The 21,181-nt window shown below is 42.9% G+C and overlaps 1 protein-coding gene across 2 annotated transcripts in view; it reads right to left on the bottom strand.

The window, feature by feature from the left end:
- Positions 1 to 14,572, bottom strand: part of fgd5a (FYVE, RhoGEF and PH domain containing 5a) — a 32,132-nt gene extending 17,560 nt beyond the window's left edge. Inside the window, exons 1-5 of one of the 2 annotated variants that reach the window (XM_031752403.2) lie at positions 14,198 to 14,572; positions 9,692 to 12,461; positions 1,642 to 1,759; positions 688 to 746; positions 243 to 273 (exon numbers count right to left, since the gene is read on the bottom strand). In XM_031752403.2, coding sequence (XP_031608263.2) covers positions 243 to 273; positions 688 to 746; positions 1,642 to 1,759; positions 9,692 to 12,461; positions 14,198 to 14,207 — 2,988 coding nt within the window. In that variant the 5' untranslated portion in view covers positions 14,208 to 14,572. The remainder of the gene's footprint in view (positions 1 to 242; positions 274 to 687; positions 747 to 1,641; positions 1,760 to 9,691; positions 12,462 to 14,197) is intronic. The other variant, XM_031752404.2, reaches the window with a different exon arrangement.
- Positions 14,573 to 21,181: the final 6,609 nt, after the last annotated feature.

Consider the following 21,181-nt stretch of genomic DNA (forward strand, 5'->3'; position numbering starts at 1 on the left):
AGAGTACTATATGTCAACTTTGTCAGAACCAGGAAGTAGATCTTGCTGCAACAACACTGATAAACCTGAACGGACCCATACAAAGGTGGAGGGGGGTGAGGGGGTGAGAAAAAGGAGACAGAGACTGGGGAGCAGACACACAGGATATGATGTTATCGAGACAGTTTAATAGGCCTTCAAGCAGGAGACATTTTAAGCCCATGTGACACTTTTGTGGCGTGTGCCGGTGAATGTCCTCTTACCTCCTGAAGGTGCTTTAGGGCGCTGATGTGTCTGCAAAACAAGAAGAGAAGAGGAGCATTAGATCTAATTAAACTGCGGGGAGGAATTTACAACCTTCTACACAACTAAGTTCTTTTTTTTCATGGGACTCATTTAATTATTTAAATTATGCATGATGGAAAAACTACATCAGTGGAATGGTTAAGTGGGCAGCAGGGCAGGAGCGAGACTGGTGAAAGACACTTGTGTAATTGGCTGTCAGTTACTCTGCATGCAGCTTGATGAACGAGGGAGAAGAAGGGGGGATGCAGTTAGATGGAAATGGAGAGCAAAACAGGGGTGGGGGCATAAAAATAACAATATTGTATTAAAAAATAAATTAGATGTCGATAGAGGGCGATGCTTGTGATGACGTGGAAGAGATTTGGCTCAAATTGGAGGAATCCACAAGTGCGGGCAACTCACAGTCTCTCTGAGTCGACGAGCTCTTTGGCGATGTAGAACGCTCGGGATCGGCCATCAATCTGCGTGACAGGGAGGGAGAACGGCGGGAGACGAATGAACACGGTGCATGTTTAAAGGCTCTCTGTGGACACTTACTGCTCTCCAACGCTAATGCGCAGCCAAGCCACGCGGCAGCCGAGGAGACCGACAAAAACTCAGATCCACTGTTTTGTAGATTCCTGCTGTCAAAATAAGACTGATTATTTCATTACGCCGCAGCGCAGACATGAAGGTTTCCTCAAAATGCGTGACTTTTAAATTCAGATGCATTATGTATGAGAGCCTGTGTGTGTGGTGACAACAGTGCTGCCCATTGATTTAGAAGCTAATCAAAGGGCCTCAAAACATCCGAGCCAAAGCATAACATTGGAGCCTTTTAGGGATTTACCGGTACAGCTCCTGTGCTTGTCGGCCTTATTTTTGTTCCAACGTGCGGCATTTCACAAATACTGCATTAAAGTCGCACCATCCTCATTTCCTTGAAATAAAACCAAAACAAAATGCAGTTAAATGAATCTGTTCCTGGGGCCAACAACTAAAACCTCGCTTTTCCCCTTTCCTCGTTGCATTCTCCTCTCATTTATTGTGGCTTTTCTTTGAAGAAAGGGAGAACAAGGAAATGAGAGTCACATAACGAGAGCAGGGGGCTGATGCAATTGTGATAGCAGCAGGATGGGTGGGGTCTGCCTTTGAGCTACTGTAAAATGTCTGTTTTCTACTGTACAGAAATTGTTTACCCCTCATTTTTCAGTTTTACTTTTATTAAAGGTCTGATAATCCAAATCTAGCACTATCAACAAAATAAAGCAGGATTTCAGTTGTTCATCTAGAGTTACTAAACCAGTTAGCAGCTCATGGGGCTAAATAAACCACTTTCTCTCTCGCTTTCACTCGTTTTCGCATCCCACCACTCACCTGTCGTTCATAACCCTGCTCCACAGCCCCCTCTTCCTCCTCAGAGGTACGCCCGTGGTCCTCATCCGCTGACAGCCCAGCAGAGACGGGGTTCATTGGGAAAGGCTCTGTGTAGGCACTGCCAGGGGGAGAAAAAAGTATGAAAGCAGCAAAACAGCACTGGTGATGAAATATGACATATGAAATATCTAGTTCGATGAGAGGCTTTATCATTAGAGCAAATCTTAAACTGTGTTGCTTTAACCAGGAAGATGCTGGATATATTCAACTGGGATTTCAAGGCAACACAGAGGACACATTTAGCACATTTACTGTAAAAGCCACCATATTCTAATGGGGCTTCCTTTAAAACACTAAGGATTACTGCAAACTCCCTGTAATTGTGGGTTTTTCTTTTTCCTGTGTGCATCTCTAAGCATTTCTGTCCTCATATGGAGCCCTCCAGAGGCATAGTGTAATCCCTTTCCTGATTTGTGCTCCTCACAGATGGCACGTTTGTGTATGTGCGCCGGTAATCCTTTAGTGAGCTTCTATACCTGAGAGGGGCACGTTGTAGGTCACTTCACATGTAATCCCTTTAAATGCAACCTTTGCTAATTATTAATGCCCTCTGGCCCATTAAGACCCATTCAGTATCCTAACAGTCACACTGTCAGTAAGATACCTGAGTAACAGTTACTGGCAGAGCAGCAGTATGACATGTATAGGACAGGTATAATAGGTGCTGTGAGCACTGCCTGTGGTCTGATGAAACACAGATTACTACACTTTAAATTCTAACTCATGTCAGTGAGCTCTACTTAATATTAAAGAAAAAGCACCTCAATATACATGAGTTTAAGTGGCTAGAAAATAAATCAGTTCACAAAATATACTCTCACACTATTAGTAGAGCCAAGATCTCATTTTTGTCACAGTCACTGAGCCTCATACATTACATGACTACAAGAACACAGCTTTAATTAGCATTAAAACAATGACCCTGAATGTGAACACTCGCTGGGACTCACTAATAGCTACAGGAGTCTCGGTCATGGTGGCCTAAACAAACCTCAGTGCTGTTCTTGGCAAACACTGGAAATTATATTACATTACTCAACAATTACAGCATAGTAAGGTTCATAATTTTAACACAAACATGATCAGTTTTTACTCCTAGCAATTACTGGTAATGACTCAAGGTGGAATATAAGTAAGAGCTGTTTTGCATTTAGGTTGCATTTTATTATTTTAACCATTATACTGAAAATAAAATGATAAAAATCATAACTGGGGTAAAGTTTACCTTCAGAGCTTTGTGACGGAAGCTTAGCGCTGGTAAACATCTTCAAATATTTTCATTTCTTAGACCTAAAAGTTTAAAAATGGTGTGTCTGAACAACTGTCACACCACAACCCATCAACTACCTTTTTGCTCCTCATTACCTCACTTGACCTCATAGAGTAAAAGTAGGATGGCAACCTCCTTGTGACTAGGAAAAACTGATGGTTGCCTGGTGATCACATTGAACTATTGTGTTGTTTGAGATAGATGTAAGCAGTTACAAGGTCCAACTGCTCACCCAGAGGTTGAGGCATGGTCAGCCTCTGGGTGTAATCACAAGGCAACTGCACTGGTTGCCTGGTTGAGTAAGTATTCAGTCAGTTTAAATCAAACTCTGGTTTAGTTTTCTCGTTGGTGCAGTCTGTTTGTGCAGATGTGAACACAGTAATCGCACTTGGGTGCGGACCAAAACAATCGCACTGAGACCCTTTGGTGGAGGTGGTCTTGGTGCAGTTCCAAATGAACTCCAGAGCGATTTGTTTATGATGTGAACATGATCGAACCTTCAGTCGAACCAACTACCAGGTGTGCGCTGCAAGCATAGCTAAAAAACTTCCCACAGCCATAAATACTTTGTATTCTGGGATGCAGCAAGGCACTATACGTGTGCACAGGTCTGTAAAGGATAGCAACTAGGTATGAAATGAAAATAAATTCTCCATATGTTCTCCAATAGTACAAAACACAGCACCTTCTTCCTGTATTTACTTTTGTTGCTCCCGCCCCAGACATATCTGTCCAATAAGTGGACTAAATATGCTCACATGGTTTGTAGTGATTCATTTTGGTTCGCTTGGAGTTCGCTTGGCTTTTTCTCTGTGTGAAAAGAAATCAAATCACAGCGGGAAAGCTACAAGTTTACAAATTCACCAGCCTACTGGGACCAGAGTAAATGAACTACAGGTGTGAAAACTTGCCTTTTTACACTGGAGGACTTGACTCAACTGGTTGCCAACTGCTTGTATTCTGGTTATATATTCCCATGTAACAACAAGGTTGCTGATTTGCTGTTAAATCGCTGTTGTGAAGCAACTACATCACTATCTGTGGAGGAATTTCTGTTTCAGATCTATCTATTTTCTGTCTTATTGCCATTTTACTGCTGTCTTAGTGCACCAAAGTTGCTTCAAGACAGTAGGTGACTGGGAGTGATCGCAGATCTGCCTCCTGTCTTTGAAGCACCAATTTCAAGTTCATTGGGCATAGTAATTAAACCAGTAATACATAAAACAGTAATCTCTAACTGCTGTTTTCCCTAGTGTGACTATAAGAAAAAGCACATCAGCCACAAAGCTCTGGAGACAAACTTCTCCCCCCAGCATTGTGTGATTGTCCACATTTACCTGACCTGACTAGATACAGTGTGAAACACGCAGTTCAAATCCTGCTGTGAGTCAGAAAAAAACCTCCTTTAATCTAACTATCAAGTAATATTTAATCTGTGATTCTTAAATGACATTGAGTGTGAATCATTGTCTGACCCTCTGTGACCTTGAATTGGACCTGTTGGAGAAAATATAAATGACTTGATCTTTCCTTGTACCTTTTCCTCATTAGTTGCATTTGCTGCTTTTGTTTGGTCTGCTGTTTGTTCTTGGTGTGGCATGCCATTTACACGGCCTGCTGCCAATCCTCCCACAGACCTGAGGTTCATTAGTCTGCAATATTTCTTGCCAGGCTGTTCCCTCCAGTCTCTGCCAGACTTATGTGTTACTAAAGTTAAGTCCAAGTAGACATTCACAAGTGTTAATAGTTATCGCTAGCTGACCCTGTGTCTCTGTGCATCCGGTTCTTGACCTCTCTGTTTGTCTGCCTGCCTCACTCAGGTCTCCACTCACACTACTGTTTTCTTCACCCCACCAAATACAAGCATGATCCTCCTTCAGTGACACAGTGAAGGAGGAATGCATGTGAGATACATTCTCACATGCATTCCTTTAATCAGTGTTTTTATTGATGCCTCGAACAGCCCTCAGCGCAAACTGAGAACAGACCAAAGGTTAAAAGAGGTATCCCCCTGGACTTCATCTCCGTTCACTTACACATACTCAATCACTCACACACACACGTGCACACACAGACACCAATTGACCTCACTGGTTTGGCTGGTGAAAGCACCTCCAGCCCGGTGACCTTAGAGAAGACAGGTCAGACTGGATTGCGTGGGTGATGCTGTGAAGAAAGAGAGGTGGGGGAATGGGTAGCTCTTAATCTCAAAGTGAGATCAATTACTTCAAACATCCAAGACAAACTTTCACCTTCAACCTTGAACAGCAGAACAATCTTTGTAAACCAACCTTCGGTGTGTGTTATGGATACTTTACACTGGCCAAATTCAAGTGCTGTTTCCCAAACAAGAAAATGTGAAAGGCCCACGCACACACACACACACACACACACACACACACACACACACACACACACACACACACACAATGACTGCTGCTTTAAAATATACTAACATTTTAAAAACAGCCCATTTTGCCCTATTTTTCCACTAAACGGTGACATGCCAAATTTAAACTTCAACCAACTAAACACATAAATGCCATTACCATATTTAAATCAGCAAATATGAGTTTTGTAATATACTAATTCATTAGGCCTTTCACAAGACCATTAAGGCAATGCTATTATGCCAGCCGACTGCAATGTCCCCTGGTAATGCGACAAAGTTAAATCTACTGTGTCAAATTCCGAGGAAGACACAATGGCTCTCTGCTAAACGGCCGATATTCCACCAATCTGCTGCGAATTTGGCGATGCTTGTAATATGTAATTCAATTGAGCTAAACGCTGAGTGTTAAAGTATATATTTGGACCAATGAGACAGGCCTTTTCCCTCTCCTAATGGCACTATTACAAGAAATAGGACCAAAGGAAAAGGTTCATTAGCTTGCTAACTATTGAAGACTGGGATACTAATGGGAGGATTAAGAGTGTGGGAGCAGTGCTAAATAGCTGTTTTTCTGTTTTTAGAGAGGACGATTACATATAGCCTGTGGCTGTTGTGTAGCTGAAACTGTGAGAAGAAGACTTGCTGTATTGCTGCTGCCTTGCCTGTGATGTGATCAATAGGTTGAGGTTATTAATATTTCCACATCGTGATTGGTTACAATTCATTCCATTCGTATATAGAACAGCATTATAACTCCTGTTCACTTCTGGTTGATTTATCCTTAATGCTGCTACACTTTGGGCCAAGATGCCGAGAGTCTGAGGATGGTCTTGATAAACTGGAACAACAATAACATTGGACCTGACATTCCTGACTGCACCACACCTCGTTCTGCTATTCAAGGGAAAGTCTGCGAGCCTCCACCCCACCTCGGTGACCCCCTTCTTCCCACTTCGTTCTATCTGTCCTCCCCTCTCTCCACCTTGCTGCCTCCCACCAGAGCCCAGCCCTCCTCCTGCATTTCCTGTAAACAGGCTGGTGGGAAGCTCCTAGGCTGGACACTTCCTCCCCGGGGATGACCTGGCAATGACCTCAGAGTGACTGGCACCAAGCCTGGCCAAACCAGTGACACACCCTGTCCACCACCTCGCTACACAGCCACCACCCAGTACAACAATGTACTTAAGATGTCTCCCTCATCACTACTAACACTAACATAACAGTGGGTGGAGGAGCTGTTTCAGAGGCCATGCCAAGGCTTTGTCATCACTCTGAGGAGGTTCACGTTGAACCGTTTGAAGTGAAAATGATGCCAAAAGATAAACCACAGATGCACAGTTCTGCCTGTGTCACTGAGCTGGGCACAGTGGAAACCTTTTGCTGTGTGCATAGTGTGGGCAACATATTTGCATTACTGCTGTAAACCCACCTGGAAGTGCTTTGAGGTACCTGAAGGGACACTTTATGCTTTGTAATTTGAGCACAGTCCTAAATCCTGGACTTTCCTTGCTAAAATGCTTGTTTTCCAGCTCTCATTTGTTACTGCATGGGCTACTTGGCAAACATTATTCTGCTGAGGCTGCACACTCAGCATGAGATTCATCTTTGATAAAGCACACAGAGCCGTAACTTAGTATGCGTGCACATATGCATATACACACCACTTACAAACAAACATCTTGTATAGGGCTTAGAATAAATCATTAGTGCACCTTTTTCTTATCCATTGTACACTATGGTAGCTTGCTAATGAACATGTCTCTTTGCTTTGCCTGAATGCCTGTGTTAAAGTAGCGTCTGAATGCTGCTGAACATTAATCACATGCGTGGAAACAAGCCAAGCCTGTAAGTTCTCCTTAAAATGCATGTCTGCGACTGCAGGCATGGTCCTTTTGTGTGCAGTGCTCTGGGGCCACTTGGCCATTTTCCTCACCACAAAAACACACTTTTTCCTCTGTGGGTCTACAACCACATTGACTGTTGAATCTTTCCTCAATAAATCACTGCCTCTGTCGGTTTGGTGGCCTGGGACAGTGGCAAGTGTCAAGATTTGAAAAGAGTTTTGGGCAAGATGTACACATACATGCAGACAAAAGCACCTACACCAACTATACAGGACTTTATTACTGTGGGCAGTAAAACACACACACATGCGGTATATACACTCTGACATGTATGGATACACTAAAGAGTGACCCTGGCAATAGATGCCTCTCCGGGGGAACGAAGAATAGGCAAGGTGACTGGACAGATGGGCTTTTTGCATCCTTGTGAGTGCTGTGAGACCTCTGGCACACAATGAGCCACATTGATAGCATCATCAGGAGATAAAAAGCCACGGGAAAGGGCTTGAAACGAAAATGATTTAAAATGATGTTGAAATATGTATATAAATATGTATGCTTGTATGGTGAATATTAACAGCTGCATACCTGGAGAAGAAGCTTTGTGTGGCTAACTGTTATGAAGGACAAAATTTGCTAATAAACCTATTAAACAAACTGTAGATTAGATCATTAAATTAAAAAAAGCAAAGGACGCTGCCAAAAATAAGGGCAAATTGAGGCGGAAGCATTCTGTCCCAGGATCATCTTAAACATTTCACAGAGCTCTCGGTAATGACCCATCTCTTTGACCACACAGAAGTCATCAAACACGACTCTTTTATTAAGACTGGGGAAACACTGAGGCCTGCAGTGGCTGAAGCTGTGCCACAGGCTGGGGTAATTTGGCCCAGTCTGATCTCGGTGATTCCTCACTCTATCACGCACTGCAGTAAACCCTGCTGCCCCTCAAGGGTCCAATGAAAGAGGAGCACTCAGGAGAGAGCTACTTTAATAAAAGCCCTCCTGAACTTAACTATCAGTGTCAGGTACAGGAGAGCAATTACACCACAACTGTTCTCGCTCTCTTTTTCCTGTTCCTACTGCCCCCACCCACCACCTCACTTGATCGCTATTCTCTTTGTTTTCTTACTGATCAGCTCCTTTTAGTCACACCTCCCCTCCCCTCACGCTCTCACACTTTCTTTAGTCTTCCCCACTTCTTATGTGTGAAAAAACCCCTCCTCTCAATTTTTGCACTTTTAATTGCATCCATAATGACTTTCTCTAATGTGTGTAACCTGCACTCTGCCAGCTACGCAATTGCCATTACCTGTTCTATCTACTCAGACTTGCAGAAGAAACAGCAGCACCACCAGATGTGACCTCTAAATCCACCAAATGGAAAACCAGGAGTAAGCTCTCCCATAAGCATTGTCTTTCTTCCCAAAGCCAGTGATGCCTGACATAGCAGGCTGCTCATCTCTCACGCACAATGTCTGTCAGCTGTTCTAGGGTTAAGCCTGGACTCTTGCATGTATTGCGCTGCCCCTAACAACTCAAGCTTTACTCACTTTAAAACTGATTCCAGTGACAGATGCGCTCTCTTGTTTTGCAGACTGCAAAATGAACAGGCAGAATAAGCTTTGTTTCTAGAGTTTAAAATGTCCAAGTATAAAAAGACTGGCTGGAAATCAACAGCTGATCCTAAACAACATCCGCTAAAGGGGTATTATAATAAAGATATACAAGATAAGGCTGCAATCCAAGTCAAGCTGTTGGACAGCTAATGGATTAGCTAATTAATTTGACTAGATGAGTAAGCACTAATCATCTGTTGTTGGCTGGCACTCGCAGAGTAGTTTTTTGTAGTGTATTAAGGCCAGTGCACTCCAATTCATAGCATATGGAGATTACTTCATTTTCTTTAGCCCAGATGTTGGGATGCAGCTTTAGCCCCAGTGCAGTACAGAAAGATGTGATATCATTTGTGGTGCTCACAGCCATAAAAAAACAAACAAACACTGATAGTTGTGTGTATTGGTCTATATCTGGGATTCTCAAGGTACACCCACCAGGCAGGTAGCGCTCCTCTGTAACATACACTAAGGTACATTTCATTTATCGTTGTTGGCAGAAAATGAGAAAGGAAGCTTTTTGATTGAATTTCTTTAAGCCTCGTTCATGGTTAAAAACCTATAAATCAGCTACCAACAGAGGAACCAGGTCTGACCAAATACGTTTCATATAATAACCAAATATTTTTTGTGAATTTTTCTGGCTGTATAAACTAGGCACTCAGTTACCGAACCTTTAATAACTTTGGTCTATATTGTGTAGCACTTGTGTGTTCATCTTTCTATGACTGTATGCATTTAATAAGATGCCACTATAGATGTTAGGGTGTGAGGTAACATCTTTTTTAGAGCTCAGATGGAACAAACTTTTCAAAATCTTGGTTTTTAAACTAAATCATTTGAAGAGAAACTGGATTTTTAATCTTACCTTTCACTGTCCGATTTCGATGGCTGGGGTTTGCTGTCAATCCCAGGGAAACTGTTCATATCCACATAGCCATCATTCTCATTGCAGGGGACTGTTGAACGGTTTGGATCCTCAAAAAACTCGGTAACAGTGTGGGATCTAGTGGGTCTGCCTGGGATCTGGATGTTCTCATAGTCTGAGCTCATGGCTGGGATGTTTTCGTAGTCTGAGGTATCTGCACTGGGGAACGAGATGGAGCGGGGTTTGGTCAAAGGCAGCGGCATGGCAGAGCGGCGAGAGCGCTCCTCGAAGGACTCCACTCTAGAGACGCTCCTGCCATAAGCTTTGGGGTCTCCTTTCCTCCTGTGCTGGTCTTTATAAAGGAGAAAGGTGGATGGGAGGTCTGAAGGACGCTGCTGAGGTTTCACAATGCGGGACTGGGACTGAGGAGAGCTGCCAGTGCTTCTCCGATCAAGCTCGATGACTCTCACTGGACCGTGGTGGCTTGACTCAGAAGAAGAACGCGAAGAGCGGACACTTCCATCACTGAATCCCTTTGAATCTGTCTTCTTCTTGAACTTCAGTGCTAGAAAGCGCTTAAAGGAGGACTTCTTCTTCTTCGGTAGGTCACTGGGTTCGTGTTGGATGAGGAGGGATGGGGAACTCTTGGTAACTGGTCTTTTAGTGATGTAAGCCAGCTCAAATGGTGGAGGGATGTCCACTAGAGAAGTTGGTGTGGAAACACCACTGGAGGACTGATGGCTACGCTGGGAGAAACTTCCAGAAGAAGTTATCATACATGGAAGGGAAAGGGTGTCATCCTTTCTCTTCATCCTGATTTCATCTTTCAATGATTGACCCATCTCAATTGGGCTGCTCAAGGACATGTTTGGGCCATCTGCAGACCGCGAGTATAACAAGAAGCGGCGAGACTTCATAGATGGAATCACACAGTTTACACCTGCTTGCTGGGGGTGGCTGGTAGACTCACTGTTCTTGTCCAAGGACACCGAGTAGTAGTCATGGGTCTGGTATTCTGTCCCTGTCTCCTCTGGTACCGTTTCCGGGACATAACCAGGAACTTTCCCAGAATAGGATCGTGATCGAGTGACTATTGTCTTTCGATCAAGTGTCACAAAATTCTCCCCTTCTGAGTCAAACCCTGCCTCTTCATAAATATGCTCTTCGCTATCGGAGTCTGTGTCTTCATAATAAGGCACAATATGGCAGTCCAGTTCCTCTATGTCTTCTTCAAAGGCCTCAGTCGTGTGGGCAAACACCACCCTGTTGGTTAGCTCTGGGGTTCGGCCCAGGTCTAGGTCAGCTGGCACTGTGATATTACACAACCTGAGACGAGGCTGGCAGCTTTTTCTTTGGCTGCGCAGAGCCTGCTCTCTTTTGGCGTTTCTTTCTTTTGCACTTTTTACTCGGAAATGTTTCTTTTCCTCTGCTTCCTCTTCATCATCATCACCTATCTCAATGTAATCCTCTGATGAGACGCACTCTAACTGCTCAAGGTCATCGTCTTTAGGGCAGAGTGAATCATCAATGTTTGCATACTCATCTGCTGACTCGCTGTCTTTTGCTTTGTCTTTGTGCTCGTTTGACTGTTCAGTGGCCTCATCGATGTGCCCCAGTTCTGAAAGCGCCTGCTTATCCTCCAACTTGTCCACGTCATCTGATGACACATAGTAAGGTTCCTGGTTAGAAGCATAGCCTGTTGTGTGCTCTTCATCTGTGGTAGAAGGTTTCCCATCAGTATCATCCTGATTCCACTCAGGGTCAGCAGTGTCAGTCACATCTCCCGGAACAGCTTGTATGACAGAGTAAGGCCCAAACACATCCTCCGTGCTGGATGTGAATCGGAAACAGCCGGAAGGATCCTTGGTTGCCCGTTCTGGTTGCCAGACCTCGGTGTCCCCTGTTTCAGCTGGGTCGCATGACTCACATGTATCACTAGCATCATCTGTGGGACCAATCACATCGTAGGGATATTCCTCAGTTACAGTTGGAAGCATGCTGAATCCAAAGGCAAAACCTCCACCTGCCAGTTCATTCTCATTTGTAAGTGAGTCATGGTGCAGATGCTCGTCGCTTTCTTCACTGACTTCCTCCTTCGGTTCGCTAATGTTGAGTGACTGGGTTTGATCAGTATCTGATTCCTCTAAAGTTTCATCTGAGTGTTCTGCAGGCTCACAAAGTATTTCAGTCTTTTCAGTTAATCTCTGCTCCTCTTCTTCTTCATCCTCCTCTCCTGCTTCTTCCTCTGTTTCAGTCTGAGAAGGTGCTGGTGTATTCTCATCATCATCAGTGCGACTGCCACCTTCAGGGGAGTTCAAGTCAGTGTCATCATTTTCATTCTCAGTAGTGTCTACAGTGGAACTATCATCTGCTTTGACCGTGTCGTCAGAGCCAGTGCTGTCTACATCACCGTTATTATCTAATATTTCTTCTTCATTTTCTGATTCCTTTTTAGTTTCTGTCTCTATTGTGTCCCCTTTGTCATTATCCCCTTCCTCTGCCTCACTTTTCTCCTCTTGGTCCTGATTCTCCATTTCATGGAGCTCTTCAGTCTCTCCATCAGAGTGAGCCACATCTCCATTACTCAGACTCTGCTGAGCACAGGGCTCCCCCTGTGGGTAAGGCTCATACAGGGGTCTGGGCTTGGGGGCGACAGGAGGTTTTGGACCTTGGACAGTGGGACAAGGCCTCGACATTAGCTTGGACTGCACTTTGATGGTGAGATGACTGCGGACCTTTGGTCGAGGGACTTGCAGTGGATTTTGAAAATCTGTACAGAGAAAGTGAGGACATTTAAAGCAATTAGTGACACGCAAATAATATTTGCCATACTTTGCAAGCTTGCGCAGGGATAAAATATGTGGCTTCTGCTGCTGTGTACACTGCTAAGAGGAAACCTTGTCGACTGTAGTAGGCAGTGACACGCAGAAAGCTGCAGGGGACACAATCAGCAGGAAAAATAACAGAGCCACAGGGTACTTAGAGAAGGAACAATAACATTTCCCATCTAGGAAATGACACATGCAGATTGGTCAGTTAAAGCAGGATTAGATAATGATGGGCTGATTATGGTGAAAACTTTTCAACTAAATTCATAAGAATTCCTCACACTGCCATATGTGTATTTAAACAATCTCATAAGACATGATTAAGGTAGTTATACCTATAATAACTTTATTTTTTTTTACTATTAAAATGAAGTAGGTGTTAAATTGTGTTAAGTCAGTGAAGAGCAATGCTTGTGAAATTTATAATTCTAATGAAACACACCCATACTTAACAAAGTGTGTATACACCCCTGGTCTCTTCCTGTTATTTAGTACCTGCCCTGACGCACATCCTATTAAACCCTGTGTGCACCCTGGTTATCTCTTAGTGTTCCCTCTGTGTGTGTGTGTGTGTGTGTGTGTGCCAGTGCACTCTCCGTCTCGTTCGTAGCATATTCTTCCAACACTGTGACTTTTTTTCAGTAATGAAAAAAAAAAGAATTCCAGGTTCATTAATCAGGCCAGCCGAGACAACATGAAGGACTCCACGCAGGATAGGGAAAGGACATTAACTACACCCCCCCAATCATTCCTCCATAAACCTCTTTAGGAGTACATATTTTCACAACACAAATGTACTTCCTTCTCGCCATTCTTCCCAAGCACCCAGAAACACAAACGCATATGTAAGCACACACAGTTTTTCTTTTCTTTTTTTTCCTGAAAGAGTGTGTCAAAGAACAATAAAAGAGGGAGAGAAAAAACAAGGATCCCAGTCTGACAAAGCAACCGACTGCAAACAACAGGATATGGATTACGCAACAAGAATTCAATTAGAACAAATGCTTGAAAAACAAAGGAAGAGATAGACACTGGGACCTTGACAGTGCCAAACTCTCAGGATATGATTTCAGACTGAGTCCTCATTATGAATACCAACCATGAAAATCACACCAAACCAGCCTAAAATCTAAAGTGAGGTTGCTGTCATATAGAAACTGATAATCACTGTTGAGATTCTGTTTGAAATTTTTCACTTAAACTGCACCCGGTTACTAACTTTCTTTCTTTTTTTCTTTCTTTCTTGAAGGCTAAACCTTTCAGGACAGGTGACCTTTTATCCAGAACAATTGCTTTGTGCACTTTCATAGAGATGGATTATAATCCTAATTCCAAATCTAATACTAATCCTATAACAGGACATTTTTTCCTGGTGGAGCCCTCCACTGGGAACTGACCACTCGAAAAGTGTTATAAACAGATAATTCACATGAAAAAAAGATCAGTAGATGTGTGACCAAACTATCAAACTAACTAAAATGTAACGGACCAGATCATTTCCAGTCATACAATGAAAATCATCCTGTAACGTGCAAAGCAAGAAGGTGTAATATAACTCCAGGCACCACAAACCAGATTCACAGTTTAACACTCTTGCATTAACACACTTTTCATCATGTAAAACCAAAAGTTGCTTTTCTGGTGTCTTCACGCAAAGCTTATATATTTCACAACCAACCTGCGTTCATTCTTGGACATCATCATACACGGTAAGCGAAAGTTATCCTCATTTTTGCCCACACGCCGATCGTGCCTCTCCAAATGACGCGGAAACTTAATCCAAACGCATCGCCGGAGAATCAAGTTGTGGAGGAAGAGGAGCAGAACATGTTATCTTTATCTTCTCCAGTGGTGGTCGACTTGTGCAAGGTGCCTCTTCTCGCAGAATGAGCAGCTGAGCTTTGTGCTCGAGTGCTGATGCTACAGCGGACGCTGCTGTGTGGAAACGGGAGGTGCTGCCTGGCGCTTCCTGAGGCAGGATTACAGAGCGCAGCGCGGACTCGAGGCGCGAATGAGCCCCACTTAAAATATGCACTGCACACCAATTTCTCTCAGCTACTGTAGAAGTTTTGGCATTGACGAATCAGTGTACTTCACCACACGAGTGGCCGTCCTTTGCTCCACATATGCGTGTAAATGTTGCCATACAGACCAGCAGGGTCAGATGGAGTTGAGAGAGATTTGTTCAGTAAATATGAAACTATAAGCCACAATTCATCTTCAGCGCCGTATCGTCCCGATGGACAGCTTTAAATCTGCAGCTACATTTTTATTGTTTTTTGCATGGAAAACAACATCTGTTCTTTGTGTGTGTGCGTGTGTGAGGTGTCTTTTCATTGACATGTAACTGATGACAGTTGGAAGATCCACAAAGTTAGATAAGCTGTTCAGCTGTGTCGCTGCATACTTGCCGTGCTTGGAGCATCACTGGATTATCTAGTCAGAAATGAAGCAGTTTTTGTCCAGTGTGTTTTGCTCATGGAGCATTTCCTGAACTAGAACAGTGCATAGAAAGGCTCCTAAAAGCAGTTTCCAAAAACAGTTTCTCTAGGACACCAAAGCTTTCGCTATTGGCTGGGCTTCCTGGCCCGGCATCTGTGGCATGATTGAATGAATGCAACCCTTTAAAAACCTCTCTTCATAACAGGAAACTGCTCTCCCAGTTTCCTGCACAACAGGCACCACTTCCTTAGCAACAGATGGGAAAGGTTGGTAATGTTAACCCCTTAGGTAACCTCCAACAAACATGATTGACGCGTGCTCTGCAGAGCACGATGGTTCGAGGAATAGAAAAACTTCAAACAGCTTAAAAGTGGGGCTCATGGTGGGATTCCAAGGACACCTTGTCCAACATGGGGAGACTGGGACCGTAGCCCACTTAGGGGTCTCTGAATTGACAGCTCCCAATGCTGGTCAAATGCCCACAGTTAGAATAGGAGTAGCTCACCTCTTTCTCCCTGCTTTTCTACCCACTTGAAGGTCAAACAAAGCGGCATACCTCAGGGATTTCTACAGCGCAGCTGAAGTGGATAGTGATAGAGCAGAGAAGCACAATGAAAGAATCATCTAGTGTATCACCACAGGGCTCTGGTCTTCACTGCTGCGCTGGCGTACAGACCCATACATTATACACACTGGAAAATTCCCATTCCAGATGGTTTGGTGCAGAAGGGACCAGACTTTGCTGCAGGTGCAAAGAGAGTGTTCATGTCATAATGACTCCATGTTATCTTTGCTCTTCTGTGGGTCGTCTAATTAAGAAATATAAAATAAAATTGGTGTTTGCTATTATACAATTCCTGAATTATTAACTTTATCACCATAGAGGATGTTAAATATGAGATTATTTCACTTGGAAATGTGACCGCAGCATTTGCTGCAGTAATTAAACTCTTTATTTGTGTATGATGCTGACTAATGTATTTTGCAGTACGGTACAGCAAAACAATTTGATCACTGTGACTCAGTTGTTCCGCTTCCAATTGTTAGATTGTGATACTGTAAAAAAACACATAAATAAAACTATTGTGGTATGCTGAAGCCAAGATATTTTTTTGTCAGTAGTAGCACATTTATAGCTGCCATAAAGCAACCTTTTGTTTTTCAATTGGATGACTAAAGATAGCTCCAGTCTGGTCTTTTGGCAGTGCCAATGTGCCACTCTCAAGAGTATTTTATTCACAATTGGTGCGTATGACGTTTTTTTTTTGTGCTTTCATTTGAGCAAAATATGTTTTGCTTTTGCTGGGTGTGCAAATAGAACCTGTCAAGAGTATTGTGTCATGCTCTTGCAGAAAAGAATGGCTTCAGTAGTAAATATCCCCCCCAGATGTGGCACAGACGGTCAAAACATGTTTTTGGATGGAGGACACAAATTTCCTGGACAGCCTGTGGCTGTGCACTGCGCTCTGTCACCCCACCTGGACCATGGCTTGACTGGAAGAGAGAAGGGGGCAACGGTGATATTATTGAGAAAAACACGCTGTAGTAGCAGAAAAACAAACTGACTTGATCTCTCCCCGCACTCGCCAGCGCACCCAACACCAAACAGGAAAGGGATTGGGGAAAGGGGTCAGCAACTTGTTCCCAGAGCTGAGACAATCCATAACACCTGCTTTACAAGCAACTCACTAGGCTCAGCGGATGGTTTGAATGCATTTATTCCTCTGAGAGAGCTGCGAGATATCACAGTTTAATGCAGCTGGTTGCTAGAAAGCACACGTGTGACACAGATATGTGTGTCAACGAAAGAGAAACTTTTGCACGGAATAATTTTCAAAGAAAGCAGAGCAGTGAATTAAGTGGCTGTGCAGTCAAACTGCAGTGCATTATTGATTAATGTGATGCTTGAGAACAATCAGGCAGAGGTCTTTCACCCTTTAAAGCAACCTCTAACACCTTTATAATTGGAAGGCAAAGCGTTTGACTCCTGCAGCAGATCGAACAATCATCGACGTGTTTTATTGATCCCCAGCTGTGAACCAGTAAGGACAACAGTGCTCTTCAGAGACTTTTGAATAGACTCTGATTTCGAGACTTCACAGCAGACGAGGTGAATATGACAGGACAACAGACTTCATTACAAAACGCGAGGGGAGATTGCTTCAGGATTATATTTCTTTTTTCAAACAACTGTGGCAAGACAAAGAAAAAACAATCATGATTCATTATTAAAAATGAGCACATCAACATCTCTTGAAGACATCTTGAAATTTTTATGCCTAAAATACAAACAAAAAACATTTTTTGCAATCTGAAAGAAAACCCTGCTGTCAGCAGTGTTTCCTCCAACTCTTCCAACAAGGCAGAGCCCATCTCCAAACTCCCTCCACTAATTTTGCTTGCACACACAGATACATATATATATATATATGGCTATACTGCATGTATAAATGCAGCTGAGCTTTACAGTAAACAGACAGACCCTGGGCATCAGCACAAAAAAGCAGCAAATACAGGTTTCATTCCCCAAAGGGCCTTTAGGAGTCTACAACACATCAATCAGACTTCCTCGTATCATCGCTGACATCTGAACAATAAAGTACATTATATCAAATTTAGGAATATTCAAGCTCTGTTACTGTTTCAGATCCGTCCCCGCCCACTGTAAATTTCATGCTCTCGTAAGCACTTTGTAAAAATGCCACATAAGTTTTCCAAATCATGATTGAGTGGTGCGTCAGTGGCGAATTAGGTCATGCTATCTTTCAGAAGGTCTGTTTGTGTTAAGTCTAGGCTACTCAAAGATAAAGTGAAAGCACTGTTGCATTCCCAAAAAAAACAAAGTATTATTGCTCTGTAGTAAAAGGCCGTGGCTCTGGAACAATAGCTGTCATATTGTCGTTAATTAGCCTGAAGCCCAGAGACTAGGCCAGACCCTGATAATGGATGAATTTGTTATTCTTTTTTCTATATTGCAGTGGAGACAACCAACCAAGCTGCACCGCAAAAACAGTGCACCGCTCAAGGAGTTCTATAAAAAGGAGCATCTTTGTCCTCAGAGGCCTTTCATTGTGACAGACTGATGAGTTATTGTCTTTATCTCTGCAGGTTCTTACCGAATTATATATTTCCCTAATCTGTGCAGCGTGCTTTTGTTTATCGCTTTAATAGCGCTCAACACTGAGGTCCCATGTGGCAATAATAACATGAATTCCCTGGATGGGATCCGCTCTGAGCATGTAGAGGCGCGTGTGTGCATGTACTGTGCGTGTTCATGCAATTATGTGGCGTACATGTCTCCACACGAGCACGCATGTGTTGTGTGCTATCCACTGTGACCGGTCTGCTTGTGTATGCCACTAAAGGAACTGGAGAGAAAACAATAGGATCGTGAAAAAAAGTCCCGAGCCAGAATTTACTCTTCCTGTGAGTGTTTTCACATTTCTCAGCCAAAGGAGACTGGGAGGATGCAGATACTCCTGCTAGTGAAACACACGTCTTTGGCAGAGCTTTTATATAGTCTCACGCAAGTCTGGACGAAGGTGCAAGCACATTGTCCATTGAGTTATGCAACAACGTGGAACACAAGAAAGGATTTCATTTAACCCCATGGACAGGAGTCAGATGTATTAGAATGGCCGTCATTAGCTAGAGTGCCTCCACTCCAGTTTATTTTTGACAATACGTCAAAGCTGCAAATGAAAATATCATGCTTGAGGCTGCTTGAAGCTGTCGCATAAATAAGGAGACACATCCTGTTCAATGGCAGCACTAACACATACGTCAAATCTCTGAGAAATATAAATGAGCACTATTCATTCCAAGCAAACGCCTGCTCATAAACTTTTTGTTTCAACAACAATGGTAGCCACACATGCACGTTACAGCAACAACATATAACATATCAGCGGGGCTTTCCACTTTCTTCTGACAATGCACCTTTCAAGATATTGTCCTGGTGTGCAGATACGAGTGACCGATGTCTGCGTGCAAGTGTGTGTTCGCTCAGCGTTCCATTATCCAGATAGCTGCATCAGAGTGTGTGGAAAACACAGATGGCTGTTGCTTTTGCTTCTTGTGTGACCTTTTACACAAAGATAACAGAGTGGTCTCTTATCCCCACGACCCCTCCCCCTCTTCCCCCGAGCCCCCCAAAAAACAGCGAGGCCTGGCAGCTCAGACAGAGGACTTCCTCCCTTCGAGCTGTCTGATAGAACAATATCAACAGCCAGCGCCACAACCTTCCTTTTGTGTCTCCAGTAGGCTTTTGTTTTGGAATAATTAAGTCCTTTCTAATCACGATGGGTCCCTAACTGACAGGATATGAGAGATCTAGAGTACATTAAAACAAGATTAGGTTCAGGTAATGATGTACGATACATTTAAACTATCTGGTCATATATAGCCTACATGCATTTTTCACCGGCATTAGACACACTGTTCCCATCGTGCAGTGCACTGCCGTAAGCTTAAGAGCCTGAAACTGATATAAGATTGTTTCATAAAAGTTGTATTGCACTTTTCCTCTTATAATTTGTAGTTTTTTAAAAAGAAATGGCACTTAAATATCACTTTATTCTAATCAACACTATTAACACTATAAGCTACATTTATCCATAGATTCATAAATCACTTTAAGCACTTTCTCTCACACACACTCACACTGCCATGGATGTATCTGCGACAATTCAGCATCCAGAATTTTGCCCACTTCAACGTGAAAACTGAGCAACAGTTTTCTCATTTACCATCTTTTACCAAACATCAGCTGATGGAGATATCAGATTTATTTATGCAGTTACTCCAAGTCTACTCATCATAGTTTGCATCAGGCAACTTTTGCTCTCTAAAGGAATTTCGTGAGGGTTATTTTGCCCTTTTTTCACTGCAAACTGATGCACAACTTCCCTTCATATCACTGTGACGCTCCCATTTCTTCCCTGGAGCACTGGCATTTATCTGGAAACACAAGGTGACTACACCAGAGCCTGTTACCATGTAGACTTGAATTGAGAAAAAACTTGACTTTCAGTCTTCTTTGTTTTTCAATCCTAATAACGTCCTCTTTTATGCTGTTTTTTTTACTTTTTCTTTGTTCTTCGTTTTATATCTTTCTCATGAACAAACACCCAAGGGGCAAGAGCGGTTTAGCTGTCCTGTCTCTGGTCAAACATTTTGCTGAGGTGGTTTCAGCTGGGGCTTTCTGTGTATTCTCACACACAGAGAGAGCCTCGGGGGATGAGGGCGTGTTGGAAGGGGGTGCACAGGATGCTTCATATACAAACTGGAGGGTTTTCGACGACATCAGCACAAACAAAGCACGCTCAATTTTCAATTATGGAACACCGCAAAACCAGTAAAGTGTAGAATATGCAGGAGCATATATATGTGATCATGTTAAAATCATAACAGCAGCACATAGGTCACAACATTGGCTCAGCAGTTTGGTTAAATTAATGATTATGAAAAAAGAATCTTTTGCAAATTGTGTCTAAAACTAATTTGCAACAGCAAAAATCCTTTTAATTACAAAGTTAGTGTAATTTGATCATTTTTTTTTAGCTGGAACAGAAAATGTTGCTAATTTATGCATTTCACAAGCTGCAAGAATATCAATATTGAAAATGCAGATATAACGCTCAATGATAAACTTTTGAAACTATAAATAACTGGTGAGACCACAGCACTCTGCAGTGTTTTATGAATCATAAAGATTGTGGCTTGGCTTAATTCCGAAAACATCCACAGCAACCGGACACACTGTTTATTTGCATTAATCTTAAACAAGTTATGATTCTTTCCACATGCATTAGCCTTTATCTAACAAAACAAACAAACATTTGTGTGCCAAAATCAAACCACAGACCACAATCCAGTCCCTGACTATGTTGCCATCTAAGCATAATTGGAAGTACAGCTTAAAAGACTGTAAATTTTGGCTATAGGGTGACTGTTGGTGACAAACAGATGAAGGACAGTACACTTAAAAGAACATTATCTGAAAGTGATATCTGCCCCAGGTGACAGGTGTCAGTCAGCAGCTATTGCTACTATATAGTGTTTCCATAGCAACATGGAGGTCAAAAGGGTGAACTTTGATACAAAGAACCACATTCGATCGTTACTGTCGTCACAACGCATTGGCTTGGTGATATTGTGCTGTCATTATTTGGAGCAATGAAAATCCTTCTTGCACACTCTCCTGGGACTCACTTCTCTC

The sequence above is a fragment of the Oreochromis aureus genome, linkage group 5, assembly GCF_013358895.1.
Source record: "Oreochromis aureus strain Israel breed Guangdong linkage group 5, ZZ_aureus, whole genome shotgun sequence".
In the NCBI taxonomy this organism is placed as follows: Eukaryota; Metazoa; Chordata; class Actinopteri; order Cichliformes; family Cichlidae; genus Oreochromis; species Oreochromis aureus.